We start from the raw sequence: 15,342 nt of genomic DNA on the forward strand, positions 1-15,342 counted from the left end.
GTCTCTGTTTTTGTGTGTCTCTGTCTCTCTGTGTCTCTGTCTGTGTCTCTCTCTGTTTCTCTCTCTGTCTCTGTCTCTCGGTCTTTCTCTCTCTTTCTCTCTCTCTCTCTCTCTCTCTCTCTCTCTCTCTCTCTCTCTCTCTTTCTTTCTCTCTCTCTCTCTCTCTCTCTCTCTCTCTCTCTCTCTCTCTCTCTCTCTCTCTCTCTCTCTCTCTCCTTCCCCCTCCCTCCGTCTCTTCCTCCCTCTTTCCCTCCCTCGATCTTTCCTCCCCCTTTCCTGGTTTCCTTCAACTCCACACTAAAACCTCCCCTTCCACAGGAAGCCTTTCCTAATCTCAATTAATGCTGGTATATTCCCTCTGAAACTCTCCCCTGCCTCCACTTGGTCCTGTCTATGTCTTGTGCAGCTTGCATGTTGCCTCCCCTTTTAGCCCATGAGTTTCTTGGGAGCAGGGACTGCCTTTGCTTTGCTGGGTATCCCCAGCACTTAGCATAGTCCCTGGCACAAGTAGGCACTTAATATTGACTGATTGATTCATAAAATGAGAATAAGCATTCTGGGACTACCAATCCCACGGTGTTGTTGTGAAGGAAGGGTGTTGCCACCCTTTTAAAGCACCCTACAAATGCCAATGACTGTTCTGCACAGCTTACTCCCCACCTAATTCCTGCCTTCTGCCCCTTCTGTTACTCCAGGCACCTCGGTGACACAGCTGCTGGCCCGTGACATGGATAACGACCCCCTGGTTTTTGGGGTGTCTGGTGAGGAGGCCTCCCGGTTCTTTGCGGTTGAGAGTGACACAGGGGTTGTGTGGCTGAGACAGCCCTTGGATAGAGAGGTATGGCTGTTCTATTACCTAATGCTTTTCATCTCATCTGGGGGAGATGGCCAATTTCAGCTCTGCTTAGTTGAATTCGACTCTGCTTACCTGGTTCCTTTCTACTAATGACTCCACTTCCCCTAGCAAGTAATGCCATCTTACCAGGTCAAGTCAGATCTCTCTTAAAGGGTTACTAGTTTTCATTTTTTTCCTGAAAAACCCCAAAGGAGCGATTAGCTCTAGGTTTAGCTGTGAAAATCAATAGGGGGGAAAGCTAGGTGGCTCAATGATTAGAGCACCAGCCCTGGAGTCAGGAGGACCTGAGTTCAAATCAGGCCTCAGACACTTGACACACTTACTAGCTGTGTGACCTTGGGCAAGTCACTTAACCCCAATTGCCCTGCCTTCCCCCCTACAAAAAAGAAAAGCAATAGAGGAGTGTGAGGGGAGCAAGAGTCTTTTCCCATGTTTACTGTCCCCCCAAAACTCAACCCTTAATCCACATTTCTTAGAAGAGGAGGAAGTGATGATAGACCAATTCTTAGCCTAATTCCTAATAGGATGAAAAATCCCTGAGTGCTAAACTGTATGTCTCTCTTCACTTCAGCTAAACCTGCCTCAGACCAATGTCAGAAACCCCAATCTCAGAAACCCCAGTCTCCAAGTGGGTCTCATGGTTACCATCTCATAGTCTGGGGAGCATCTACCGCATTCATCTTCCATTCCCTTTATTGTTTCTAGGTCTCAATTTTCTGCACAAAAAGCAGCACTCATTTCTAGCAAAGCCTCTGAAAACCCTAATGGAAGAAGGTGCCCTAGTCTCCTGGGACTATATTGGCATCTTTCTACCTAGATCCCATGCCCTCTTTTCAGCTATAATAACAGAATTAACCCTACAACATTTAATTCTTCATTTCTCTACTCTCTTCCAGACCAAGTCTGAATTCACTGTGGAGTTTTCTGTCAGTGATCACCAGGGGGTAAGTATCCCAAGGACTATCTTACCCACAGAAGTTCATGAACTTGAGGGTTACAGATCCCCAACACTTTCTGGGTGAGAACCTTAGGAATTGCTACCTTCCTCTCCTTTTGCATAGATAGGGGTCCATGGATATAGAACATTACATATATAATGTGCTTTGCAAATCTTAATTAATAAGCAATAGTCGGTAACATTTATTAAGTACCTACTGCATACCTAGTTTTTAGAAGCACGTGCTGACAGTGGGTTTCTTGTCTCTTTTTCTTCCTAGGTGATCACAAGGAAAGTGAACATCCAGGTTGGGGATGTGAATGATAATGCTCCCACATTTCACAATCAGCCCTACAGTGTCCGAATCCCTGAGGTAGGAACCCAGTATGCATGTGATAGTGGTGGAGTGTGGGAGGGGTCAGGAGAGTCACAGCTCTGTCTCTCTTCTGGCCATGCCACAATCTTGTTTCAGAAGCAGCACTGTCTACCACTGGCAAGACAGTGAATAAATGGGCACTGTAGGGGGGTAGGGAAGAAGGTGGTAGCGGTGTTGATTATTGGAGAAACCAGGCTGGTCTGGACTTGTATATTTGGTCAAGGTTGAGGGGAAGAGGTTGAATAAATAGATTTGTGGGGTAGAATTTGGTGAGAGAAGGGACAGGTGTTTCACCCTCACATTTTGTTCTTTGGAGCATTGGGATTTGCTTGGTGTGGTTTGGTAAAGAGTCGACCCCTGAAGTAGGCTACATCAGGCACCGATTCTGTTCTTCCTAGCCGTGGCTGGGCCCAGCCACTCATCCTTGGAGGACAGAATTCTCCTTAACCATTCTTTATTTCTTCTCCCCAAGGACTCACCAGGCTAGTCTTTTCATTGTCGGACTTTTGACCCTTTAGGGCAGACTATGAGTGGCTGAGTTTGCAAAATTGCATGTGTGTGAAGTCCAGTAACCTCTGGTGACTTGAGCAGTGCAAGTTATTATATTCCAAAGGCCTCATTAATAAACTGACCCAGTGAGACGTCAATCTATCATCTTCCCTCTCCTTGGTGTCCAGGGACAACTTTACATCTTTAGAAAAAAAATGGGCTTCGAAGATAATCTTTGGGATGGTTGGGGAATGTGGTACTATTGTCTCCAATATCAGCTTTTAGAATTAAAAGAGAATTAGTATGAATGATGGATAGAGTGGAGGACTCTGAACCCAAAAGACCCAAGTTCAAATCCTACCTCATATCCAGTATCAGTTTCCTCCCAAGGGTGCTGACAGAATCTACTACACATTTTTTATGCTCTCAAATGAGCCTTTGCTGCTGCACACCAGGATCTTCCCTGATTGGCTATCGTACTCTCCATGGCATCTTTTTAAAATTAATTAAATTTAATTTATTAACATTTAATTTTTAAATAAACTAATAATTAATTAAAATGTAATTTTAAAATTTATTTCTATCTTTATTCTTTCCTGACTTTGTTGTTGTTGAGTCCTTTTCAGTCATGTCCAACACTCTGTGACCCTATTTGGTGTTTTCTTAGCAAAGGTACTGGAGTGGTTGGCCATTTCCTTCTCCAGCTCATTTTGCAATTGAGGAAACTGAGGCAAACAGAGGGATTAAGTGACTTACTCAAGGTCACCCAGCTAGTAGTATCCGAGGCTAGATTTGAACTCAGGTCCTCCTGACTCGAGGGTCAGTGCTCTCTATCCACAGCACAGCACCACCTGTTCTAGCCCTCCTTTTCCCTCAAGCTATCTTTCTATCCTCTCTTTTAGTAGATCTCAACTTACACTCACTTAACTGGGGGAAAATGGGACCATCCTTCTTCCCAACTCCATACTAGATACCACTTCTGCATCATCTTCCACTCTCCCAACTCTCTCCTCTTTAGCTCTAGTATCAGGTGAAGAAGTGACACCAACCACTCTGCTTGTGCCTTTGATCTTATCCCCTCCCACCATCTCCATGAGCTTGTCCTTTCAATTATTGCATCTTTTCCTTAATTTTCAATTTCTCCTTTATGTATTTACCCATCTCCTTTCCTATTGCTTAAAACCATGATTAGATCTCCCCCATCCTTAAAAAAACCCAACAAACTTGATTCTACCATTCCTTCATCTTGCTTCCCTTTCACAGTCAAAGGTCCCAAAAATAATCTTTATTCATTGGCTCCACTTCCTTTTTTGTCACTTCCTTTTCAGCCTCTTACAGTCTGGCTTCTGACATCATTTCTCAACTGCAGTTGCCCTCTCCAAAAGTAAAGAATGATCCTGTAATTCCCAAATCCTTTGGCCTCTTCTCATTCCTGATCCATCTTTACCTGTCCAGTATTTGACATGGCTGACCACTCTATCCTCCTCAGTACTCTCTTTTCTGCATTTTCCCAGGCACTGTTCTCTCTCAGTTCTCCTCCAACCTATGTGGTTGCCCCTTCTTATTCTCCTTTGTTGGATCATCATTCACATCCCACCTACTTTGGGGGTGTTTCATCCTGGACCCTTTTCTCTTCTTTCTCTATATCATGTACTCTCATGGGTTCATCTAAAAACCTTATTCAGGCAACTGCCAGATCCATCCCTTGTGTCCCTCCTAAATTTTGGTATTATCATCAGCTCCCTATTGGAGGTCTCCACTAGGCCAAAGGCATTTCAGCCTCAAGATACCTAAAAAAGAACTCATTCTATTCTCTGTACCCTCTCCCCATGATCCCTTTCTCTTCATTTTTCTATTTGCATTTCAGCACCACCAGTTACCCATATTTGGAACCTTAGAGATATCTGCAACTTTGTCCTTTCCTTTACCCATCTTATTCCATCAGTTTTGAAGTCTTGTCAATTCTATTTCCACAGTACATCTCTCACTCATGCCCTCCTTCCTGTTCACTCAGCCACCACTCTGCTTCATGCCCTCTTTATCTTACGCCTGGACTGTCATAATAGCCTCCTAAATGATCTCCCTGCCCCTAAGTCCATCCTCTTTCCAATTCATCTGACACACAACTACCAAAGTGATCCTAGTAAGTATAGACCTGACCATGTTACTCCCCTGCTCAAGAAGTTTCATTGACTCCCTCTTGCCTCTAGGATAAAATAGCAATTCCTTCCTTTGGTACTGCAAGTCCTCACAGGCTTGCTTATTGAACATCATTCTCCTTCATGCACTCCATGAAGTCACCCCAGCCAAACTGACTTATTTGTTGATCTTTGTATGTGACCCATGTCTTTGTGTCTTTGCCTGAGCTGTCCTCACTGCCTGAAGTGTATTCTTTTCTCATCTCCACCTCATCAATTCTCTAATTTCCTTCAAGGCTCAGCTAAATTCACCTCCTGCAAAGCATCCCTCCTGTTCCTCCCACCCTGGTTGTTAGTATTCTCCTATCAGAAAGTATCTTTCATCTATGTTATATGTGTTTTGTATTTGATTTTCTGTGTATACTGGAGGTACCATGGTGTTTCAGTAAATAAGACCCTGGACTGGAGTTTGGAAGACCTGAGTTCAAATTCTCCCTCACACAGGGAGAATTTGGTCCTAACTAGGTGTGTGACCCTGGGAAAGTCATTTAACTTGCTCCTTTATAGGTGTGTGACCCTGGGAAAGTCATTTAACTTGGTCCTTTATAGGTGTGTGACCCTGAGAGTCATTTAACTTGGTCCTTTATAGGTGTGTGACCCTGAGAAAGTCATTGAACTCCTCTGTGCCTTAGTTTTCTCATCTGCAAAATGAAAATATTGAACTTTCTGGCCTCTAAGGGTCCCTTCCAACTAGAAATCTATTATCCTTTACTGTTTCCCCTGAATGGTCTCAGCTCTCTGAAGGTAGGAATTATTTCATCCTTTTGTCTTTGAGTCTCCAGCACCCAGCACAGTGCCTGAAACTTTGGAGGTGGTTAATAAATTTTTATTTAATCAATAATTGAATGAATATAACAGGTGCTCATATACCTTTGTCGGAGGGGGGCAGTCTGGGATTTCCAAAGATTTGGCTACCAGTGTGTTATTTTGTAGCCTTACAGAATACCAGCTCATGCTTTACCATCCCATCCCATCCCATCCATCTGTCCAGCCTTCTAGTCAAGTCATCTTGATGTTTCTGCTTCAATACGGCATACCCAATTTCCTCCCTCCCTTTCCTTTTTCCTTCCCCTGCCCCCTTCCTTCCGCCTCTTGCTCCGTCTAGAGCTAGAAGGGACCTTAGATATCATCCCGTCCATTCACTTCATTTGCAGATAAGGAAACTGAGGCCCAAAGAGTTGACTTGATCACTGTGAAACCGGTGGTAATGGGGAGGGTTGGTATTCAGACTTGGGTTTTGGGACTTCCATTTAAACCGAAGTTTTCTAACTCCAAACTCAGTGGTGTCCCCTACCCCTTCCCCCTTCCCAACACAGACACACCCTCACCTACACCCACCCCTCAAACACCCCCTACCTCACTCCCCATACACACACACTCACACACACACACACACACACACACACACACACACACCCCACATACATGGCTTCCCAATACAATGCTAAATGGGTGGTACAAAGTTCAGGTCAGAGGACAGTGTTAAGAAAGGGTTCATGTTGAGGTGGGATTAGAGAGGGGAGGAGAGGAAGAGGAGACCCTCCAGGCTAAAGAAGATCCCCAGTGCAGCTGCCTGGGAGAGATGTGCCTGACTTGGAGAGGCCAGTGAGCAGCACCATGGGCTGGAGCCGAGGAGGGGCTGTGCTGGGAGATAAGATCAGAGGCACTGCTCAGGGCCACCGTGTTCTGCCTCTAGTTTAGGTTTCCAAAGGTAGGGCCAAACTGAACTAATTACTGTTATTTTATCTCACTCTGCTGTCTCTTTTTACTTTTGCAAATGTCATTATGTCATTGCTTTTCTACCTAGAACTGGCTTTCTTCTGCTTTCTCTTCAACCCCCACCCCATGGTCCCTTCCCCACCACTGATATCACCTCCCCACTCATGGCCCCCTCCCCACCACTGACATCACCTCCCCACCCCATGGCCATGGCCCCTTCCCTACCACTGACATCCCCTCCCCATTCCACAGCCCCTTCCCCCCCCCCACTGTCCCAATCTGTTCCATCCCTGATCACCACCTTGAACCACTGACATCCTGTTTCTTCAGGTGTTACTTTCTCCAAGATGCCTTCCATAAGTACCATTTTCCCAAAAGTAGAGGTCTCAGACCCTATACGTGGTAACTAGCTCTACCTGCAGCTAGACAAGGCTAATTTTTTCAGTTATATTCTTTTCTCTGTCCTGATTTCCTTCAGACACTATGAATCCCACCCTGTGCCTCAAACTACAAAAGGACTTTGCTAAAAAGTAAAGACAAAACTCCTTGTAACAGCATGAGGTGGGGGTAGGGGGAAAGTGGACAGATGCCCTCTAGGTACCTAGAAGGAGGGTATGAGTGGGGGCCCTTCTCTGGGATGCAGGTGAGGAATAAGGCCCTGAAAGAGCAATTTCGGAACTCCCTACTTGGGCTGTTTGCCTTGGGCTTCCCCCAGAATGCCCTGGATTGCAGCTTCATTCTAGGTGCCCTCGCCTGTTTGGAAGTCACCCTAATTTAATTAAGGGTCTCCACGTGCCAGCCTGCAGCCTCAACCCCATGCTCTTTAAACCAAGGGCACTGATGAGAGTTAATGAGCCACAAATCCATTGCTTAGCTGGCATCTTGGCAGATTTGGCTGGCCCTCTGTTGGCTGGGCACTCTTCCCATGGTGGAGGGCAACAGGGAGAGTGGGGGTGATGGGGAATGAAAGTGGTGAGGAAGAAGTCAAACTGACACCTTCCTAGACTCTTGGATCAGAAAGTCAAGTCTTTTTCATTGCTATGGACATTCTCTCACCTAAGCCAGCAGCACTGCATCTCACAGGATTACAGAGCTCAAACTAGAGAAAATCTTATGCACCTTCTTTACATTTTATTTTACTCTTGAGAAACTGGGGCCCAGAAAGGTTAAGTGACCTGAAGTTCACCCAAGCACTTCCAGAGACAGAATTTCAGCCCAGCTCTCCTGACTCCAAATCCAAGGCTCCTTCCACTGAACCACACTGCCTCCAATCTCCCAGAGTCCTGTCCCTCCCTGCTGTGCTCTTTTGGGTTCCTCTAGAGCCCAGTTTCCTCAGGAGGGCCCCTATCCCTGCTGCTTCTGCAGTTAGAACAATTTCACATGGAGTGGCCTGGTGGGCTGGTGGCACCTGGGACCATAAGGCAAAAAGCTCCGGGTTCTATCTAGTCAGTCTTCCATGCCCAACTCACTCTATTAACTTGTCAAGCCACTTAGGGGAAACTGAGGCTCTTGAAGAAAAGAGGCTGAAAATGGCCTCCCCCCTGCTCATCTGACAGACATAGAGGTAGGTTAAGTGAGAAAGGTCTGTATCATTTAATCCACAGAAGGAGCCAAGGTAAAGTACATATTGTTTATTTCTTCAAGCCACCTTGGAGTGGCTTTTGCCCGGCTGATACCTGATTACCCAGTTGCCGCTGGAGACTGGACAATGAGGATGGGGTGACAACCTTGGCTGACACGGTCCTCTCTGCTTGGACGGCATCTAAGCGATTCATGACCCAAGACAGCCTTAAGAGTGGTCAGCAACTGGGCCTGGTGGGGGCTTCCACCTTCTCCTGTGGGCGGAGGTCAAACGCAGACTGTCAGGTCCAGCCCTGGGGTGGCTCAGTGACATCCCTTAGGCCCCACCCTGGTCTGAGTCTTCACTGGGTGCTGAGCATTTCACCAGTTACCCAATGTACACATGCCCTGAAGGAATGGGGCCATGGGAGGCAGGACATGGGCACAAAAAAATGATACATAGAAGAGAGGCATAAATGACCAGGAGGAGAAAGCTAGATGGCACAATGAACGTTGGACTTTGAGGGAATTGGAGTTCAAATCCCTGGGCAAATCACTTCACTTCTCTTTGCCTCAGTTTTTCCATCTGTAAAATGGGAGAATAATAGCACCCACCACCCAGGTAAAGATCAAATGAGATATTTGTAAAGCGCTTTGCAAACCTTGAAGCTCTACAGAAATGCTAGCTATAGTTAGCAGTAGCAATAACAGCTTGCTTTAGAGCAAGAAAGTGTGGCCCAATGGCCAGAGAGCTGATGGTCCAGCCAGGAAGGAAGGCTTTGAGGAATTTCTCTTATGCACATTGGCTGTGTGAGCCTGGGCCAGTCATTCAATCTCTTAGTGCTTCAAGCTGTCAAACTCGAATAGAGATCTGTCCCCACAGTATACTGACTTAGGAAATCACAAATTAACATTGTCTGTGTTGTAGTCTATTTTTGTTTATGTTGTTAAACATATCCCAATTTTATTTTAATCTGGCTAGGGCTTCACTCAGGAGAGGGCCAAGGGGCTTTGAGTTTGACACCTCTTCCCTAGTGGTCAAGAAGGAGCTGGCTGGCTTTGCTGGAGGGAGTTTCCTCCCCTAGGAGTTCCCTACGCCAATGAAATCACAGGTCCCCTCCCTGTTCCTATCTTTATGGAATACCTTGCAGTTAGAAAGAACTTGGTATTCCTCCTAGGAGGTGTGGGAGGCAGGGCACTAGATCTGAATTCACAAGGGCCCGAATTCAAATCCTCTGCCAGGCATACTATCTGTGTGTCCTTGGCAAGTTCAAATCCAGTCTCAGACACTTACTGGAGGTGTGACCCTAAGCAACTCACTTAGCTCCTCTTCGCTTCAGTTTCCTCATTTGTAAAATAGGGATCAACAATAGCCCTTCGCTCTCAAGGTTGCTTTGAGGACCAAATGAGGTAGTATTTGGAAAGCTCTTAGTACAGTACCTGGCACATAGTGCTATATTAATGTTTATTATTATTAATATCATCATCATCTGAAACATGCGGGGTTGAACTAGGCTAACACTAAGGCCCACTCTAGTGTTAACACTCTATTATCCTTTACAGATGAGGAAACTGAGGGCAGAGAGCTTGGGATGTGGCCATGTAAGCACCACAGCTGGCACTGAAGCCCAGCCTACTTGGCTCCCACTTTGGGCTCCCAGCTCCCCACCTTTGGGTTGCCTCAGCCTGGCCTCATTGATCTGCCATTATACAAGATGGCAAAGGGAGTCTTGGGGGTGATTGGAGAAAGAGCTTTTGGAGATGATTTTAAATGTAGGGAGGAGTGAGAACTTGAGTATTAAAAAAAAATCCTCCCCTCCCCTCCCCACCTTGTATATGCCTGGCCACCTCCCTAATGCTCTGAGGTATATACAACCCTTTATAGACAGAGTGCATTTGAATCTCACAACCTGATTCCAAGGTAGTCCTGCCACTAGGATCCCATGAGATAATATGTGGAAAACTCTTCACTAAACCTTACCCTAAACCAGGAATGGGAAATCTGTGACCCTGAAGTCACATGTAGCCCTCTAGGTCCTCAAGTGCAGCCCTTTGACTAAGTCCAAACTTCACAGAAGTAAAGCAACCTTTAGTCTAATCAAGCTGAAAGCTGCACCCAGAATTTTGGGACACCCTGCAGCAGTATTAGCCAGTAGTAGTAGTAGCAGCAGCAGCCCTATTTAATAGAGGAATCTTAAGAATTTGTTAAACCCACCAGGTACAGTGCACAATAACTTACATCAATATAATGCTTTAAAGGTCACAAAAAGCTTTATGGAGATAAACTTATTGGATTCTCACAACAACCCCATGAGGAAGGTACTATGGGCATTATCCCCAGTTCTTTACTAAAACCCTGAGATGATGACTTGCCCAGGACCACAGAGCTAGTAAGCATCAGAGGTGAACTCCTATCTCCCCTGATTCCAAGTCCATTGCTTTTCCCAATACACCACACTTCCAAAGGGCTGCAATCCTCCCTCCATTCTAACCTGAAAGGTTAGCTCATGCCTGGGGAAATGAGCTACATACATCCCACTGAGCCAGTTATAACTTTCTTCTATTAGGAAGAAAATAAGCATTTATTAAGCACCTACTGTGTGCCAGGCACCATTCTAAGAACTTTACAAATATTGTCTTATTTGATCCTCACAACAACCCTGGGAGATAAGAGCTATTATTATCCCCATTTTATAGTTGTGGAAACTGAGGCAGATGAAAGTTAGGTGACTTGCCCAGGGTCACACAGCTAGTGTCTGAAGCTGGATTTGAATTCAGATATTCCTGACTCTGGACTCAGTGCTCTATCTACTCGGGCACCTACCTACTGCTCTACAGCTGTCTCCATTAATCCACTTCTTTATCACAAGCCATGGCCCTTTCCTCCTGGCAGGGGACTTTACAGACATTTTGACTGATCTACACAGGAAGCTCCAGCCTTTGGAATAGGGGGAGTTTAGTGTTCCTGATTCCCCAAGAAATCAAGGCAAAGAGGAATGAGGGGCTACTGCAGGCAGGACACTTAGCACTCTGATGGCAGAGCTACCATTAGGAGGGCACAGCTGGGTGACCAAGGCCCTCCACGTGAGTGCTGAAATGTCACTCAGCCTTGGAGCCTTGACTGCACCCATGGACCGTTCATCCAGCAGGTGGGCATGGGCACAGAGGCCAAGTGCTGGCTCCCGCCTAGGTGAGGGGACCTGCACCCCTTCATCTCTGGAGCCCGGCCGCCCCCTTGCCAGGCCACTAGCTGGGGAAGCAGAGCAGGTGAGTGTTTGGGTTTATTTGTTCTCTGCTCCCTCCACTATTCTCTCCCTAAGTTGTTCTACATGTAATTATCCATTTTATCAGGGCGAAAGGCCCTGCAATTCACTTGTCGAACTCCTAACGAGGCAGCGTGGAAGCTTTCAAGTCCATAAAGAAAGGGGAAATCCTGCTAGAATTGGCAACTTAATTCACCAAGCCAGCCTCGACAGACCTCATTAAGTTCCCGTGTATTCATTTCAGGCTAATGGCTGTCATGCTGACTGCTGTTTGATTTGCTGTAATAGACTTTTATAGCTTTCCAATTTGCTAAAACGTGTTTGCCTGTGTCTGTGCCCGGCTCCACGGCTGTAGTACATCAGTTAGGCGTTGGTGTGCCTGCCACGCTGACCTTCAGGTGCTCTCCTCTGCCCGCCTGACTTCTGCTGCTGCTCTTCCCAGTCTGGGTGGCTCCTTGTCCCGGCACTTCCCTCCAGGGCTTCTCCTTGTCCATGGTTCTGGATCCCTGCACGGAGACATCAGCAAGGAGAGAGCCATGGGCCACCCTCCTCTGGGCGATGGGAGACACACAGCAGTTGTGTCTGAGGGGGAAGGGGAAGAAGAAGATGGGCAGAAGTCTGGTTTAAGGTACAGGGCCCCTTTGCTTGGTCAGATGGGATGGGAAGGGGTCAAGAATGACAGAGGGAAGACTGTGTCCAGATAATAACTTAGACATCCTTAAAGAAGAAACATGTGGTCCCGCTCAGTCACTCGCGATTTCTTCCTCCTCAAATTGTGGTTTAGTCCTTTCAGTCCTGCCCAGCTCTCTGTGATCCTATTTAGAATTTGCTTGGCAGAGATACTGGAGTGGATTGCCATTTCCTTCTCCAGCTCATTTTACAGATGAGGAAACTGAGGCAAATAAGGTTAAGTGACTTGCCCAGGGTCACACAGCTAATCTGAGGCCAGATTTGAACACAGGAAGATGAGTCTTTCCCACTCTATGCCTGGCATTCTGTCTGCTGTGCCATCTAGCTGCCCCAAATGACCTTTTATTTATTTACTTATATGCTGTATTTCCCAAGCAATCTCCTTGAGTAGAGACTATTTACTTGCTTGTATTTGTACTACAATGCATAGTACAGGTTTGGAACACAGTAAGTGCTTAATAAATGCTCTATCTATCTATATCTGGCTGTCTATCTATCCTCTACCTATCTACCCGTTTCCTCATCTATCTTTGTTAGAGATAGGAACTGACCCAAGACCTTCCTGTCTCAAGGACCTACCATCTCTCCATAGCATCATGTGGCACCTCCTGCCTCCCCAAACTCTCATGACACTTGGTTTGTTCTTATTCTACTGTCTTACACTGTTAATTCTCTTTGTATATGCTTGATCTGCACTATGTGATTATAAGTTTTAATAGGTAGAGACTATAGCTTACACTTCAAATCCACTGGGGTGTCCGGCTGATGTTAGGAGCTCAGTAAATATTCCTTGTTTGAACAAAACCCAAGATAAATCCTGTGATTTATAAGCATCATGGGAAGCCTGGCATCGTGGATAGAGAACCATCCTTTGAACCAGGAAGATCTAAGTTCAAGCCTAGCTTCTGATCTATACTATCTGTGAGATCCCAGGCAATGCACTTAACTCTTGGCACCTCAGGCAACTCTAAGACCATTTCAGATGCCAGCTTGCATTGGTAGTGGGAGATCTGGAAGCTCTCTAGGCTAGTGACATCATAGATCCAGTCTCTGTCCCTATATTTATTATAACCAAGAGCCCGAGGTGAGGATTGAACTCTGTCAAGGGACCCTGCCGATGTGTGTGTGCTGCACAGGCACATATGTATCTGATTCTGCATGATTATTCCTAGACATAGCATTGGAGAATGGAAAGAAGGCTGTTCTCATGTTATTCAGTCATGCCTGACTCTTTGTGACCCTATTTGGGGTTTTCTTGGCAAAAACACTGGAGTGGTTTGCCATTTCCTTCTCCAGATCATTTTACAGATGAGGAAACTGAGGCAAACAGGGTGAAGTGACTTGCCCAGGGTCATGTAGCTATTAAGTGTCTGAGGCCAGATTCTCATGTAAAAAGTCCTACATCTCTACTCTCTGATATTCTGGGCATGGATGGATCACTACGTCTACTAGTCTCAGGGGACCATCTATAAAATGGGAGAAGATAACGTTTAACATTTCCCTTCTTCACTACAGTAATATATTCCTCCCTGTACATGCAAACAGTTCCCATACTTCTTCCATCCATTCATCCTTAAGTTAGTATTTCCAAGCAATGTAATTTCATTGGAGTCGATCCTTTCTCCACTGATGCAGGGCTTTTCCAGCTTGACAGATGGTCTTCAAGAGTTGCTGTACCTGAAAGTACTCTTCATCTGCAGCCAGCCTGGTGATGTGATGAACCTCTCAGAACTTGGCTAAGCCAGACCTTGGCCAACAGGCATGGTGGCTGCCCATAGTTGGATTCTGCTCCAGTATTCCTGTGTTCTGAGCACCCTAAGTCCTTCAAGCTTGTTGGGGGACCTATTAAGTCTTGTATCTCATGGGTTTAGTCCTTAAGAGACCAGGGTTATCTCTGCATCATGATGAGGAGTCACAGTAGGACTTCATTGGAGGATCCGTTCACTCATCAAATATCATCGAGTAGCTCCTAGTTCCTGGCATTGGAGTAAGGATATACTGGCACTTCCTGATTCCCACAGCTGCTGGTGCCCTCCCTTCAATCATTTCCCCTTGTATTTCTTTTGTATAGACTTATTTAGACACAGAGTGGGCTCTTTAAAGACAGGGACTGTTTTCGTGTCCCCAGTGTTTAGTATAGTGCCTGGTACATAGTAAGCACTTAATAAATGTTTATTTCCAACTGACATAGGATCATAGGTTTTGAGCTAGAAAAGACCTTAGGAGCTATCTTGTTCAGTCTCTTAATTTTTCTGATGAGGAAAGTGAGGCCCTAAGTGACATGATGTGACCTGGCTGTGGTCACACAGCTGCTAAGTATAAGAGGTTGGTCCCAAGTTCTGCGCATTGTTAATTCCCTAACTTTTTATGTGTTTGATCTTCCATACTAGATTACGTGTTCCTTGGGGTGGAGACTGTATTAGGCTTCACATAGACTATAGTACCTGCTTCATGCTAACCCAGACTTTGTTGACTTCAAGGCCAGCACTTTATAGACAACACCGTGCTACATCTCTAATAGAGTGCAAGCTTCTTGAGAGCAAGAACTGTTTTGTTTTTATCTCATTCTGCACCCTGAGTCCATTGCCCAAGAAGCACTAGCCTGCTTTCTCGTCTGTCCTCTGGAATTATGGTTCATCGTTGCTTTGGTTGGAATGCTTAAGTTTTTATAAAACTTTTTTGAAAAGCAAGATGAGTATGGTAAGGAAACCCAAGGTATCATTTTATTGTAACTCACATATGGCAGGATAAAAATCTCTGGCTGTGGTCCTGGCCCTGAGCCTGAGCACTGAACTTCTGGCACCCTTACCTGTCTTCTAGCTTCCCATCTAATGCCCACATGTGCCCCAGGCAGAACTTTACCCAGGTGATACTTGAGATGGTTTTTGTCCACTGCTCAAGTCACACACGTACCCTCATTTTCCTGCCAACTGCCCTCCCCCAAATATTGTCTATGAATACCTTGCTCCATGTAGGTGGTGATGGGGAAGTGAGAAGCCCCCTGATGTCTGAAAAAGTCAGGAGTCTTGTCATGGTAGACCTAGCCAAGAAAGCCTGAGGGGCCAACAGTGATGCCTGAGCCCCCCTCTGCGCCATCCCAGTCAGCCCAGTCACAGGCTGAATGATTTATAAATTGGATTCTCCAGTTGCAGTGAGAAGAACTCTCTGGCTGGTATGTTCTGTTCCCTCTGAGGTGCCAGCATGGTTCACAAGAGCGCCGTCTGCTGTGCCAGGAGAAGGAGCCACTTGACAGG

The 15,342-nt window shown here is 46.0% G+C and overlaps 1 protein-coding gene across 2 annotated transcripts in view; it reads left to right on the forward strand.

Moving 5' to 3' along the window:
* The window catches only part of CDH23 (cadherin related 23), a 552,108-nt gene that overhangs the window by 104,719 nt on the left and 432,047 nt on the right, over positions 1-15,342 (forward strand). For both annotated transcript variants that reach the window (XM_036735220.1, XM_036735219.1), the window contains exons 3-5: positions 696-838; positions 1,753-1,800; positions 2,074-2,166. In XM_036735220.1, the coding sequence (XP_036591115.1) occupies positions 696-838; positions 1,753-1,800; positions 2,074-2,166 (284 nt within the window). The remainder of the gene's footprint in view (positions 1-695; positions 839-1,752; positions 1,801-2,073; positions 2,167-15,342) is intronic.

The sequence above is a fragment of the Trichosurus vulpecula genome, chromosome 8 (genome assembly GCF_011100635.1).
Source record: "Trichosurus vulpecula isolate mTriVul1 chromosome 8, mTriVul1.pri, whole genome shotgun sequence".
NCBI classification, from domain to species: Eukaryota; Metazoa; Chordata; class Mammalia; order Diprotodontia; family Phalangeridae; genus Trichosurus; species Trichosurus vulpecula.